The sequence below is a fragment of the Episyrphus balteatus genome, chromosome 3 (genome assembly GCF_945859705.1).
Source record: "Episyrphus balteatus chromosome 3, idEpiBalt1.1, whole genome shotgun sequence".
Classification (NCBI taxonomy): domain Eukaryota; kingdom Metazoa; phylum Arthropoda; class Insecta; order Diptera; family Syrphidae; genus Episyrphus; species Episyrphus balteatus.
Genome location: NC_079136.1, coordinates 108,361,936 through 108,377,522, shown reverse-complemented (window position 1 = coordinate 108,377,522; position 15,587 = coordinate 108,361,936). Strand labels below are relative to the sequence as shown.

At 32.7% G+C, this 15,587-nt stretch overlaps 1 protein-coding gene across 2 annotated transcripts in view; it reads left to right on the top strand.

Moving 5' to 3' along the window:
• LOC129914497 (cardioacceleratory peptide receptor) overlaps window positions 1–14,060 on the top strand; it is a 148,659-nt gene extending 134,599 nt beyond the window's left edge. For both annotated transcript variants that reach the window (XM_055993792.1, XM_055993791.1), the window contains 4 exons: window positions 11,754–11,951; window positions 12,011–12,271; window positions 13,358–13,628; window positions 13,735–14,060. In XM_055993792.1, the coding sequence (XP_055849767.1) occupies window positions 11,754–11,951; window positions 12,011–12,271; window positions 13,358–13,628; window positions 13,735–13,951 (947 nt within the window). In that variant the 3' untranslated portion in view covers window positions 13,952–14,060. The remainder of the gene's footprint in view (window positions 1–11,753; window positions 11,952–12,010; window positions 12,272–13,357; window positions 13,629–13,734) is intronic.
• Window positions 14,061–15,587: the final 1,527 nt, after the last annotated feature.

Genomic DNA, 15,587 nt, shown 5'->3' with positions numbered 1-15,587 from the left:
CATAAAGTTTTTTTACTTTCTTCACTACCGTTTATTCAGAAACACATTCAATTCCTTTATCACTACTGCAAATATCAATCACGATTTTTGCTATTTCAAGGGCACTTGCATATATTGTTTATTTATCTTTCTTGTGTGAGCAAAGAAAGTGACGTAAAATGTCGAATTTACAAGGTAAAGACTTTGAAAATGCGTTAATTTTTGTATCACATCTTCCCACAAGCCAAAATTTGTCTTTCGCATGTATTTCACTCATGATAACGAGAATTTTGAAAAACTGAATAACTCACAATAAAAAAAAAAACTTTGAAAAAAACCATAAGAAAAAAACAATTTAGAGTGCTACAATACCTTAAACTTTCTCTTGATGGATTAATCAGACGAGTGAGTGATAACTGATTAAGAACGGTTGATGTTAATACAAATCTAACGGTAAAATCTCTTATCGGAAAAAGTAATATGTCAAAGCTCAAATCCACACTCTCATAATTAATAAATAAATCAATGGCGTATTTTTATTTCACTTTTTTATTGTTGTTTTTTTTTAAATAATTTTTTCTTCAAAAATTTTCAATGTATTAAGGAAAATGGAACCATGGCTTTCATAGTAAATTGAATGAGGAATACGATAAAAATAACACTGGTCAACAAGGTTTTTGCCACAAGAACCAAAATATACTTTTCTAGTAGTTTTTGATGTGCTGAACTCGAATCTGAAGTCAGAAAATTGTTATTGGCCTCCGTTTTTGAAATATTACCGTTATAAAATGCTAAAAAACGTCATTTTGGCTGTTTTCGAGGTTCTGTTTTAATGTGGGGTAATTCACTACAAACAAATTTGTAAAGGTGATTATAAGAACAAATATTCTTCTTTCAATAACTGTTTAAATCTTTCCGATATCTCTTTTAATGCCCGAGATATCTTAAGTTTCAGTTATTAAGCCAAAGAGAAACTAAATTTAATCTAAAGTTTAAGTCACTGGTCACAGAATTTTTGCCACAAGAACCAAAATATACTTTTCTAGTAGTTTTCGGGGTGCTTAACTCGAATCCGCAATCAGAAAAATTCTATTAGCCTTCGTTTTTGAAATATTACCGTTATAAAATGCAAAAAAAAGTTTTTTTTATAAGGGTTATATTTCAAGAACGAAGGCTAATAGAATTTTTCTGATTGCGGATTCGAGTTAAGCACCCCGAAAACTACTAGAAAAGTATATTTTGGTTCTTGTGGCAAAAATTCTGTGACCAGTGACTTAAACTTTAGATTAAATTTAGTTTCTCTTTGGCTTATTAACTGAAACTTAAGATATCTCGAGCAATAAAAGAGATATAGGGAAAATTTAAACAGTTTTTGAAAGAAGAATATCTGTTCTTATAATCACCTTTACAAGTTTGTTTGTAATGAATTACCCCACATTAAAACAGAACCTCGAAAAAAGCCAAAATGACGTTTTTTAGCATTTTATAACGGTAATATTTCAAAAACGGAGGCCAATCAAATTTTTCTGACTTCAGATTCGGATTCAGCACCCCAAAAACTACTAGAAAAGTATATTTTGGTTCTTGTGGCAAATAAAAAGTTAAATTTTGTTGACCAGTGTAATTTGAAACAAAAAAAAAACAGCAAAGCATAGTTTTAAGGGAGTTTTTCCAGCATTTACCAGTAATTTCTAATGCTTGGGAAATAGCTAAAAATATTTTTTTTTTTTAAATAAAAATAGATCTAAGTAGATATATTCCTACTCAATACTTTTTATATAGACAACTTTTCGATCCGATAATTATTTTAGCTTTAAAAAAATTAAAATCTAAAAAACCTTTTTTTTTAAACCCTATTGCTCATGAAATAAAAAATTATACAGGCCGGAATTTGATGCTTATTGTTATTCAACTCAGAACTTGATGACAATGCTATACAGAAATTTTTTTGATCGAAATTAAAGATTCTGTTTTATTCAAAATCTGTTTTATTTAAAGTCTTGATATTTTTTGTAATTTTTACTGATTCCCCGATTTTTCCCGATTTTTTATGTGGTAATCTCCCGATTTCAAAAAATATTTTATGGCAACACTGTTTCAGTCTGTCAACGATTTTGTGGCAGATAGGTCATAGCGTCCCGTTTCAGCTTGAACATCGTAAGTACATTTTTTTAAAGAACGAACAGATACAAGGGTTTTAGTTTAGACACAAGTCAATTAATATGTCTTAAAAATAAATTGATTTCCATTTGTTCAATTCAAGAAAAATTTATATTTCTTTTAAGAACTGAACAAAATTTGCTGTGTAGATACGTGGTCCAGGCAGAAACGGGACGATAGGGGGATGTACGTCGCTTAAGAAAGAAATTACAACAACAATGCCATGGCACGTCTGTGGTTTTTTTTTATGTATTTCAAATGCCCAAAGGGCCCAACCCATAGAATCCGTTGCGCCGGTTGCGTCGAAGTTTTCAACTGACAGCTCGATAAAATAGACACGTTCTTATGGGAAGCGACCCATCAGACGGATCAGATGGATCAGACGGAGGCCGACGGATTCGACGGAAGAAGTAGCCCAACTTTTTACTTTTTTATCCGTCGTATCCTTTCACATTGGTTACAATAATAGATCAGTTCGATTTTCTGTTTCTAAGTGCACACCGGGGAATTTCAGAACTAAGAACTGCGTTCTTTTCTTCTCCGATTTTTTTAATTGTGAACTTTCATTGTTCATTTGCGAAGAAAATGTAGGTAATAAAAGTAACATTAAATGATATATCTAATAATGTATATCAATTAAATATCTAAATTCTGTTGTAGAGTTCAATTTTACAGTGCCACAGTCATACCTTCAACTAATAATTTGTTATTAAAAATTGTTTTTAACTTAAGAGCAAGTGCCTAAATGTAATCTAGTTGCGCATTTTATTTTATTAAAAGAAAGAACAACAATAATAGTTAACAATTTCTTACATCAGAACTTCCTTAGTGCACATTCAGCGAGAAAATATCAAACACACCTTGGAACTTGGATTGAGATGTCAAAAAGCACTCCGTCATGCGACGTATTCTATGGGTCACCCCTTTCTGTCCCATCCTTCAACTTCAACGGATTGGTTGACGCAACAGATTCTATGGGTTGGGGCCTTCAGGGTTTTTGTATTTTTGTGAAATCGTTTGGTGCCACTGGCTTGAAAAAAGCTCTCTCATAAGGCCTGTTCTGACAATTTTTTTTGGACAGAGTATAGTGGCACATCCGAGTTAGAGCTGTAGCAAATCGTATGTATTCGTTACTAAAATGCGGGTATTTGCTTCAGTAACGAATAACGAAACGTTACGTTCTAAACAGTATCGTTACTCGTATGTTTCGTTACTGGGTACTGAAGTAACGAAACATACGAGATACGGAACACACGAGTAACGACCCCATTCCAATTTCAATACTAAATCATCCGATATATGAGATAAGAAACGAAGTGATACACTCACTTTGTCGCATTAAGCATCTCGTATCGATATCGTTACCGTAGTCGAAATGCTAACTCCAGATAATTATCTGGAGTTTACTTTTGTCTCGTTAAAAACAGTAGTGCCAAGGTTTGTGTTATCGATAATACATAATTTATACAGAAATATCAAAAGAGACTTTTTTGGTATTTTCTCTATGTGGCCGAAATATACCCACGCCGCAACTAATGTGTTTATGACCTTTTTGTAAATGGTCTTGAAACTTGAAATGTAGCTTAAGAATATACAAAAGTTTTTTGGTTTTTCAAAAAATTTGTTTATTTCCAGTGCAAACTAAAAAAAAAGCAGAGAAAACGAGGTTTGAAAATCATTCTCAATAGAAAAAAAATAAAAAATTATTCGACAAGGTTGTATTAAAGTGTTAATATTCCGAGATCTGCACGATGTACTTTTGAATTAAGGTCTCTAAAGAATTGTGATAAGATTACGGAACGAATATAAACAAAAAATTACCAAAGTTTTGTCGAAAATTTAGAAAAAAAATCAAAAAAAGTTTCCACGTTTGATTAAAGATTAATGAAGCTTAGATTATACAAATTGTTTTTGGTTTTTTTTTTTCAAAAAAAAAAAAAATGTTTACACCCTTATACCAACGTACGAAACATACTTAAGATACCAAACATACGAAACGTATCAAAAACATGAAATATTCGAAATGTAGGAAACATACGAAGCATGCGAAAGTAACGAAACATACGAGATATACGAAAAATGCGAAACATACGAAAGTAACGAGTAACGATAGTATTGATGCAGGTACTAGTATCAAAAGTAACGTATACATGCGGGTACTCGTTTTGTCGTTACTTTTACAGCCCTAATCCGAGTAAGGTAGCTCTTGTGTGGTTGAAAATTCTTACTGTGGTGATTTATAGAGGTCCGTCAAGATAGCACCCACACCCCCAAATTTCCAAAATCTGAGTATGCAGTAATTTGTTGCTAATAAGTTGCTCCAATCTTAAATTTGTTGCTGCAAGATTTGACCTTGAAATGCACTTCAACAGTTTTCTCAAAAAAGTTAAATTGCCCAAAATTTAACGCACAGAAACAAAAATGGTTTCAAATCAAAGGGCCTCTCAACACCTTTCAAAAAGGTCTCATTCAACTTTTAAATCCATCTCCTCCATGTCCAAAATGCATTGTGGAACTTGTGGAACATATCAAAACGTCAAGATAGCACCCACACCAAGAAAAACTTAAAAATTAAAAAAAAAAAGTATGCAATAATTTGTTGCTAATTTGTTGCTAATTTGTTGCTAATTTGTTGCTAATTTGTTGCTTATTTGTTGCTCTAATCTTGAATTTGTTGATCCAAACCTTCCCCCTTAAAATTGATAGAAAGGGTGTGGGTGCTATCTTGAAGTGCATTTCAAGGTCAAATCTTGCAGCAACAAATTTAAGATTGGAGCAACTTATTAGCAACAAATTACTGCATACTCAGATTTTGGAAATTTGGGGGTGTGGGTGCTATCTTGACGGACCTCTATAAATCACCACTGTAAGAATTTTTAGCCATACAAGAGCTACCTTACTCGGTTAGGGCTGTAAATGTAACGACAAAACGAGTACCCGCATGTATACGTTACTTTTGATACTAGTACCTGCATCAATAATATCGTTACTCTTTACTTTCGTATGTTTCGCATTTTTCGTATATTTCGTATGTTTCGTGTGTTTCGCATGTTTCGTTACTTTCGCATGCTTCGTATGTTTCCTACATTTCGAATATTTCATGTTTTTGATACGTTTCGTATGTTTGGTATCTTAAGTATGTTTCGTACGTTGGTATAAGGGTGTAAACATTTTTTTTTTTTTTTAAACCAAAAACGATTTGTATAATCTAAGCTTCATTAATCATTAATCAAACGTGGAAACTTTTTTTGATTTTTTTTCTAAATTTTCGACAAAACTTTGGTAATTTTTTGTTTATATTCGTTCCGTAATCTTATCACAATTCTTTAGAGACCTTAATTCAAAAGTACATCGTGCAGATCTCGGAATATTAACACTTTAATACAACCTTGTCGAATAATTTTTAATTTTTTTTCTATTGAGAATGATTTTCAAACCTCGTTTTCTCTGCTTTTTTTTTAGTTTGCACTGGAAATAAACAAATTTTTTGAAAAACCAAAAAACTTTTGTATATTCTTGCTACATTTCAAGTTTCAAGACCATTTACAAAAAGGTCATAAACACATTAGTTGCGGCGTGGGTATATTTCGGCCACATAGAGAAAATACCAAAAAAGTCTCTTTTGATATTTCTGTATAAATTATGTATTATCGATAACACAAACCTTGGCACTACTGTTTTTAACGAGACAAAAGTAAACTCCAGATAATTATCTGGAGTTAGCATTTCGACTACGGTAACGATATCGATACGAGATGCTTAATGCGACAAAGTGAGTGTATCACTTCGTTTCTTATCTCATATATCGGATGATTTAGTATTGAAATTGGAATGGGGTCGTTACTCGTGTGTTCCGTATCTCGTATGTTTCGTTACTTCAGTACCCAGTAACGAAACATACGAGTAACGATACTGTTTAGAAAGTAACGTTTCGTTACTCGTTACTGAAGCAAATACCCGCATTTTAGTAACGAATACATACGATTTGCTACAGCTCTAACTCGGATGTGCCACTATACTCTGCCCAAAAAAATTTGTCAGAACAGGCCTTATGAGAGAGCTTTTTTCAAGCCAGTGGCACCAAACGATTTCACAAAAATACAAAAACCCTGAAGGCCCCAACCCATAGAATCTGTTGCGTCAACCAATCCGTTGAAGTTGAAGGATGGGACAGAAAGGGGTGACCCATAGAATACGTCGCATGACGGAGTGCTTTTTGACATCTCAATCCAAGTTCCAAGGTGTGTTTGATATTTTCTCGCTGAATGTGCACTAAGGAAGTTCTGATGCAAGAAATTGTTAACTATTATTGTTGTTCTTTCTTTTAATAAAATAAAATGCGCAACTAGATTACATTTAGGTACTTGCATTTAAGTTAAAAACAATTTTTAATAACAAATTATTAGTTGAAGGTATGACTGTGGCGGAGAAGAAAAGAACACAGTTCTTAGTTCTGAAATTCCCCGGTGTGTACTCAGAAACAGAAAATCGAACTGATCTATTGTTGCAACCAATGTGAAAGGATACGACGGATAAAAAAGTAAAAAGTTGGGCTACTTCTTCCGTCGAATCCGTCGGCCTCCGTCTGATCCATCTGATCCGTCTGATGGGTCGCTTCCCATAAGAACGTGTCTATTTTATCAAGCTGTCAGTTGAAAACTTCGACGCAACGGGCGCAACGGATTCTATTGGTTGGGCCCTTTGGGCATTTGAAATACATTTAAAAAAAACCACAGACGTGCCATGGCATTGTTGTTGTAATTTCTTTCTTAAGCGACGTACATCCCCCTATCGTCCCGTTTCTGCCGTTTCTAAAAATTAAAAAAAAAAAGTATGCAATAATTTGTTGCTAATTTGTTGCTTATTTGTTGCTAATTTGTTGCTAATTTGTTGCTACTTAGTTGCTCTAGTCTTGAATTTGTCGATCCACACCTTCCCCCTTAAAATTTATAGAAAGGGTGTGGGTGCTATCTTGACGTCAAGATAGCACCCACAACCCCTCATTTCCAAAATCTGAGTATGCAGAATTTTAGGGATAATTTGTTGCTAACATAGTTGCTCTAATCTTGAATTTGTTGCTCCATGATTTGACCATAAAATCGGCTGGTACAGATGCATTTTTTCGGAGACTTTTTATCTAAAATTTTTTTCAAAAAAACTAAAAATGGCAAATTAAAACCATGATTTCATGCTCTGCAAAAAGTAACATACAAATTTTTCATCGCTTTCCATTCCAGCCTTATAGTCCAAAAACTAGTGAACTTTTCCCCCTTAAATCTATAAAAAACGGTGTGGGTGCTATCTTGACGTCAAGATAGCACACACACCCCCAAATTTCCAAAATCTGAGTATGCAAAATTTTAGCGATAATTTGTTGCTAATTAGTTGCTCTAATCTTGAATTTGTTGCTCCATGATTTGACCATAAAATCGGCTGCAACAGATGCAGTTTTTTTGAGACTTTTTATCTATAATCTTTTTCAAAAAACTAAAAATGCCAAATAATAAATATGATGTGACAATCTGCAAAAAGTTACATTAAAACTTTAAATCGAAATCCATTCCGGTGATATAGGCCAAAAATAAGTCTTTGATGACGTCACTTCGACAAAAAAAACACATACAGATATTGATACTGTAACTATATAACTTTAATGAAAATTTGATGTCTAATTTTTTAATCAATTATAGTTCGAAACTTAGATTGATGCTTTTCAAAAATCTACCTTTCAAATAGATATCTAATCTTAAATTGTTACCTTCACAAGCCTTAACAACATTTTTGATTACCTACTTCACTTTCTTCAAGAAAGTGTAGATAAGGTAAAACTCAAAATTTCGCAAAAGTTATGCAACAACATTATTCTCCTAAGGCTGAAGGCTTTAATCCCACATTTGACCCTTCCTATATTGCCAAACGTTTTTAGTATTGAAATTGAGTTTCAAAAATTAGCACTCAGCTTTTTTTTAAACATAGGTATTAAGTTGATAAAAATAAGCATTTATGGTTACAATTGTTGTGTATACGTATCCCAACATTTTGATGCTCTTTTTCCGTCGGCTATGATGTTTAAACATCTTATTCTATATAGCCTTAATTTTGGAGAGATGCATTTCATACAGTTCTTATTTAAAACAAAACTTTTGAATCGAAAAGTCTGTAAATAGATCTTAAAATTTATATTCAACTGGAAAGAAAAGTAATAGGTAAATTATTAGAGTTTGAAGTCATGTCAAAGATTTTATGACCTTTTTCTACTCAAGATATAGATTTTATATAATTATATTGATACATTGCTGGGATAGAATTAATAAAGAATTTCATTTTTCATAAGATGATTTGGTGAAATTTTTAGGGACCTACAACTGCACGTAATGAATTTTCTTTGTGCTAATCAGGGTGGTAAAAAAATCATTTTTATCCTTTTGCTTTGTATTACAAATTTAAAAAAATATTAATTGCAAATAAACAAAATTGGCATTTAAAAAAACTGAAAAATATTTGCATTAAAAATATTTAGTGGAACTGATAAATACTGTTTGGTCCGATAGCCAATATTGTAATAAATTCGACGAATAGCTATAAAAAAATAAAGCGTACATTTTGCATTTGCAATTGTTTTTTTTTTTTTTTTTATTTTTCAAAGGTCAGAAAAGTTGGTTTTTGAAATAAATCTCAAAAAAAACTACACGGCACATGAAAAACCGTCATAGGGTGACCATTTTTTCGAATTTTTTTCGAATGCCCATAACTCACAAAATATATGGCTGCGATTTTTTTATTATTTTTCTGATAACTGTCACCACCTACCCTATCTACAGTTTTCGTTTCGACGTTGAGTTTTGGGATACTCTGTATATGACCTTGAAAGTGTAAAAATAATATAAAAAAAATAAAAAAAAATGGTATTGTAAGGCTAGGCGCCCACATGCGATTTTGATCGCGCGATTATTCAGTCGCAAATTAGATGACAACAATTTCAATGACTGTAGACACAATTTTCAAATTTTTAATCGCGGGAAGCATGTGTGTGCACAGCCATTGAAATCCTTGTGATCCATTTTTGCGACTGAATAATCGCGCGACTAAAATCGCATGTGTGCGCCTAGCCTAAGGGAGCGGTACGATTGATCGCAAACTAAAATCTCTTATAACAAAATCTCGCATTTTTGCAAAAATCACGCAAAGCTAAATTTCGCATTTTTAACATCTCACATAACAAAATCTCGCATTTTCAAAATCCTGCATATTAAAATCTCGCATTTTAGAAAAAATCTCGCAAGTTCATTAAATTCTTGCTATATCAAAATCTCGCATTAGAAGAATTAGTTTAGAGCGTAAAGTATCTTAAATTTAAATTGTTTTTTTGGCAGCAAAATAGATATAAGCAACAGATTAAATGAAAAGAGAAGGTCGAATACAAAAAAGGTCTTTTGACTCCAACATTTAACAGTTGACTCTAAACACTATAAAAATTGGCATAGGCGCCTGACAGTTAATAAACCTTTTCCTTTTCTATTTATCTCTTCAAATCAAAACGAAAAAACAGAATTCGCACGCGCGAATCAATAAATATTTTATTTCAATGCGAGATTATAAATTTCGAGATTTTAGTTTGCGAGATTTTAATGTTGCGAGATTTTGGTAAACGAGATTTTCGAAATCTTTTTTAAAAGCTCAAATTGTACACTTAATTTTAAATCAAAATATTTTTATCAATCGTTTTTGATATAATCGATTTTAAAGTTAAAATAAGGGAAAAAGAACTATAAAAAACACATTGAAAAATAAATTTTTCAAGACTGTGAATAAAAATGCAAAAATGAGTAATGAGTCAGAAAATTTCCCCAATTGATTTCCTATCAAACACTGAAATTTATATGTTTCTATGATTTCTTGTTTTTGAGAAAATTGAAAAATAAGAAAACCATTTTTGTATAAGATTTTTATTTTTAGAAACTATGAAAAATTCAAAAATGGGTAAAAATTTGACGAAGCTAGAATTTTTTTGAATGGGTGAAGGTCCAAGGTCCAAGGTTTTTTGCCTCCAACTCCAGATTTTGGGTGTGTTAGGGACTTTTTAAATACCGTTTCGTAATCAGTGCGACTAGCTCTACAAAACTTGATAGGTCTCCGCTCGCGTATATTTTGAGTGTTACACAATGTAATAGTAAACATCGACAACGATATCTGTCCATAAAAAGGCAAGAAGATAAAAAAACCACAAGCATATTTGAAGGATTCAACAGCAAACAGCGGAAGTTGTGTGAAAAACAGGATTTTTTTTTAATTTCTCGATTGTCTTCTTGATAATTATCAGGTTTTATCGAGAGTTTTTTATTTGATGGTGACGACTCCAAAATAATTGAAAAATAAAAATGAGATATTTACTGCCTAATTATACAAATGAAAAGATGTGAATATTATTTAAAGTTCTGAATTGCTATCATATAAACTGGAAATTTATGGTCCATCTTCATCTAGTCCTACAATAATATCTTCGGCAAAGTTATCCCAACTGCCTTCAAATGATAAATAATTAAATAATTGTATGTTTTTTTGTATTGCCCACGGATATGGAGTGATGCAAGCCCGGGAGACTTGCCTCCGCTTTCTGAGGTTAACCCAGTGAATCTCACAGACGGATCAATTAATTAAAAAAGCGATATCAAGAACTGTTCTTCGTTATTTTATCGTAATTTTATAAAAAGTTCAGCTGCCTCATAAATGCTTCCTTCCAGTAAGCGAATGAGTTTCTTTTATTTTTGCTCAAATTTCCATGGGACTTTTGATTTGAAACGACCTATAGTTTTACTTTTGTAAGTTAAGAAAAATATTTGGGTAGTAAAAAGAAATGCATTTGGCATTCCTCAGAATTTGCACCAAATTTTACAAGTTATTTAATTAATATAACCAAAGGTTCTTTTTTTGCGGGTATCTTACCCATTTTTTTGATGTGAAAAAAATCAGTCCTACATACAATATTTCGTTCCCAAAAATGTTTCTATTACTTGTGTTGTAGATATTAAGGGCAAGTAAAGGATTCGTAAATATCGAACACGAGATAAGAAATCAGTTATGTTAACCATTATAGAGAATGCTGCAGGTGGCCATGGCACAGAGGAATATGTAGAGCCAGACATCGTGGGTTCGAGCCCAACGGTCGGCTCAGAAGTTTTTTCTGAATCGCCAGATTAACTGAAGCCACCCGTGCGATAATATGAGACAATTTTCAACTATGTCTCCTCCTCTGTGCCACGTAGTTCTATGTTATATGTTCTTTCTTTGTGTCTATCTGTCTCTCTCTTGTGTCATTGTCTTGTGTTGTCTCAGCCAAATGATCTCAGTTGCCCGTGCTGTTGTTATGTGTCTGTACTTCGTACATTTATGTGAGTCGTACAGTGTATAAAGTAATAGTACAGAATGCCATAAAAGTGGGTCCTTCAATTCTGTCTGTCTACCCAAAGAAAACAAAGAAAATTAGTTGTAGAATGTAATGCTAAGGTCGTTTTTGGATAGTAAAGTTTTAATGTATTGAAATATTGACCCCTTATGTCTACATATGTTCCTAAAATCAATGAAGTTATTATAAAATCTTTTCTTTATTATCTTAGATTTATTGGTGGGATTGTTGCATGTCTTGACCGATATTATTTGGAGGATAACAATTGAATGGCGGGCGGGTAACGCCGCCTGTAAAATTATTCGGTTTTCTCAAGTTTGTGTTACGTATGCATCTACATACCTCTTGGTTGCCCTTAGCATTGACCGATATGATGCAATAACACATCCAATGAATTTTTCAAAATCATGTAAGTTATAGAAACGATTTAATGATTTACCTATATATATTTTAACCATTAATTATCAGGGAAACGTGCCCGAAGACTTGTTACAGGTGCATGGATTATAAGTTCCTTTCTATCCGCACCGATGTTATACTTGTACGAAGAGAAAGTAATTCAGGGTCAAACTCAGTGTTGGATTGATCTGGGAGAGCCCTGGAGGTGGCAGGTCTACATGAGCGCAGTCTCAATTACTCTATTTGCACTTCCTGCATTGATAATTACAGCCTGCTACGCGGTAATAGTTCGTACAATATGGGTCAAGGGATCTCTTTTTGTACCTGGTGGTAAGATGATTTATATACAGATCGTCGCTTCCAAGGCAAAGTGGCATAAGTCAAAATTTGTAATTTTTGAGTTTAGAGCACAGAACTGATTAAAAAAACGCGATTTTTCTGTGTAATCAGCGCATTTCTACTTCTTCTAGTTCTCACGTTATGAAAAAGTGCCGCTGTTAATTTTCACATATCCCTGTCATTTTTTATACATTAATGGCATTTCTTTAGTTATGCCGTTATCGTAGATAGGATTGGTTTTGTGTTTTCGAAGAAAACGGCACAACTAAGAAAATACATATCACATAAAAAAAGAGCAACCCGGTAAGATTTTTTCTTCATTTCGGCTTCTTTGTCGTATTATAATGTTCGTAAGTCCGGTTCTGCAACTGAATTTAAATTAGTATTTGTTTATGTTTTTCGTATATCGTCGGTGAAACCAGAAAAGTGTGTAACTCCATTTTAGCAAATTTTATAGGAGAGCAAAAATACAAAATCGCTTTGAAGGCATTTGTATGAGTTTTCATTTTCTAATTTGCTTATAAAATAAAAACTATGAACTTTAAGGGGATTCTGAGGAACGTTCTAAGGAACGGTGGATATTAGGTTTGTCTAACAGATGGCATTCAAATCTAATTTTCAGAAAATTTGGAGTTACACACTTTTCTGGTTTCACCGACGATATGCATTTTTTGTATCTTTTTCGTTATTAAATAAATAAAATTGACTTAAAATAATATAATATTTAATAACGTACAAAACGGCATTTTTTCCATAGAGTCAGAAAAAAACAATTTAGAAAATAGTTCTATTTTTTCGAAAAACGGCATTACCTACTCCAAATTATTTTTTTTTTAATATTGCGTTTCGTATAAAACTTAGTATACCATCTCATAGCAAACAAAAAATGCAATTTTTCAATGCAAGTATATAACTTTTGAGTTTTGTTTTTTACTGACAACGAAAATCATTTTTTAGTGATTCAAAAAACTTTAAATATCTCTCCTGAAAAGAAGCAAATTCCGACTTATGCCACTTTGCCTTGAGAGCGACGATATATAAAAAAATTGCTTTTCATATAAAATTTTTTCATACCAGCAAATGCGGCAACTCGTCGAGCTAGTTCTAGAGGAATCATCCCGAGGGCTAAGGTTAAAACAATCAAAATGACGTTTGTTATTGTCATAGTATTTATTATCTGCTGGTCACCATATATTGTGTTTGATCTGCTGCAAGTTTTTGGCCACATCCCTCGAACGCAAACCAATATTGCGATAGCAACATTTATACAAAGCTTGGCACCTCTCAATTCAGCTGCAAATCCATTAATCTATTGTTTGTTTTCATCTCAGATTTTTCGAACCTTGCGGTGAGTTTTTAAATTTATTTTAACCTACTCTAATAACCTTGCATATGAATATTCTGTTGTATGTCAAAAACCACATTATGTATCTAAAGTTTTGCTCTCCTTTCAGTCGAGTTCCACCATTCAAATGGTTCTGTTGGAAGTCCCGCCGACGAACTTCACTTAAAAACCGATGTAATACTGTTGGCCAAAGAATACACAACAGTTGTGATTCCATGAGAACACTTACTACTTCATTGACCGTTTCTAGACGTTCAAATAAAGCAGCAAGGGTAGTGATTGTAGAACGTCCAAGAACTACAATAGTAATGTCCTCTGAAGTATGATGCCCATAGAACCCAAATTTTGTGAAATTTTAGTATTGAATTAAGTAATATATTTATTTTAGGTAACTATTATCAAATAAGAAAAACATTTTGTGGATGAAGTTGTATGTTTGTGTAATTTATATAAAGTTTTTGAATGGTTCATATTCATATACATAGATATACCTACTCTTTAGATTTTTATAGAAATAAGCACATAATTAAAGAATATATTTGCATTGATTGATTGTTTCAAATCTTTTTAGAAGAATGGTAAGTACGCAGCAACAAAATAACATAGGTTAGGTACAATACGAACATCGCAAAGTTCTATCATAAGTGTATCAACGGAGAAATTAACATTAACATGAGTAAAGGCATACCAAAGTAAACGTTTTCTAAAATCATCGCTAAAGGGTATCAATTTTGCACATAGAGGGTTACTGTAGAACAATTTTACTCTTAGAACATACCCAAGAATCATCCCCCAAAATACTTTTATCTTATACCGGAACACCCTGTATATCACAGGCGAATTAAACATTTCAAATGGAAAAAATTAGATCGTGCAATTTTTTTTTTTTAATTTTTCGGGAAAATCGACCTTGAGCCAAAGCCGATATCTTGGATTAAAAGTAAAACACGTTTTAGTGAATAACTCGGCCATTTTTGATTTTTGACAAAAATTACATAGTATATGCGTAAAACTTGTAGAAAATTTCATTTTCTATAACTTTTATCTTAATAAATTTTTCTATATGACCCATATGTTTCGAGTTAATTTGAAAAAACTATACCCCTACTCAGCTTAAACTTTATACCAGCTTTGATTATAGATTTTAATATCAACACAATATGGAAGTGTTTTTATATTTTTTTGGGCATCTAGCTGCAATGTTAGCGATTTGAAAAATTCAAAGACTCACTCACTCACTCACTCACTCACTCACTCACTCACTCACTCACTCACTCACTCACTCACTCACTCACTCACTCACTCACTCACTCACTCACTCACTCACTCACTCACTCACTCACTCACTCACTCACTCACTCACTCACTCACTCACTCACTCACTCACTCACTCACTCACTCACTCACTCACTCACTCACTCACTCACTCACTCACTCACTCACTCACTCACTCACTCACTCACTCACTCACTCACTCACTCACTCACTCACTCACTCACTCACTCACTCACTCACTCACTCACTCACTCACTCACTCTTATGAAATGGTCATAATGGGTTTAAATTCATTTTCTAACTGTTTTGTTTACATTTGATCTCGCTAAACCTCACTTTAAGTGCAAAAATCAGATGTGTCCTTATAATTATTTCGCTCCAGACCCGGAAAAAATAACTGTATTATTGTATTCTAATGAATTAAATAAAAACAAATGGTGGGAGACAGTCCCCCATATACATGTCTCCTTATTCATAAAAGAAATAAAAAATAATATCCTTTACATATATTTTAAGACGAATCAAATAAATTTGTCCTTATAATTATTTCGCGGAGTGTACCAAAATAATATAGATTTTAGATTTTACAGCAACATCTTGCAAAAAGTAGTGAAATCACAACAAAAACATATGTAACTGTTAAAAAAAGAGCCGAGTTCTCCAATGTTAAAACTATGTTGGCACAAA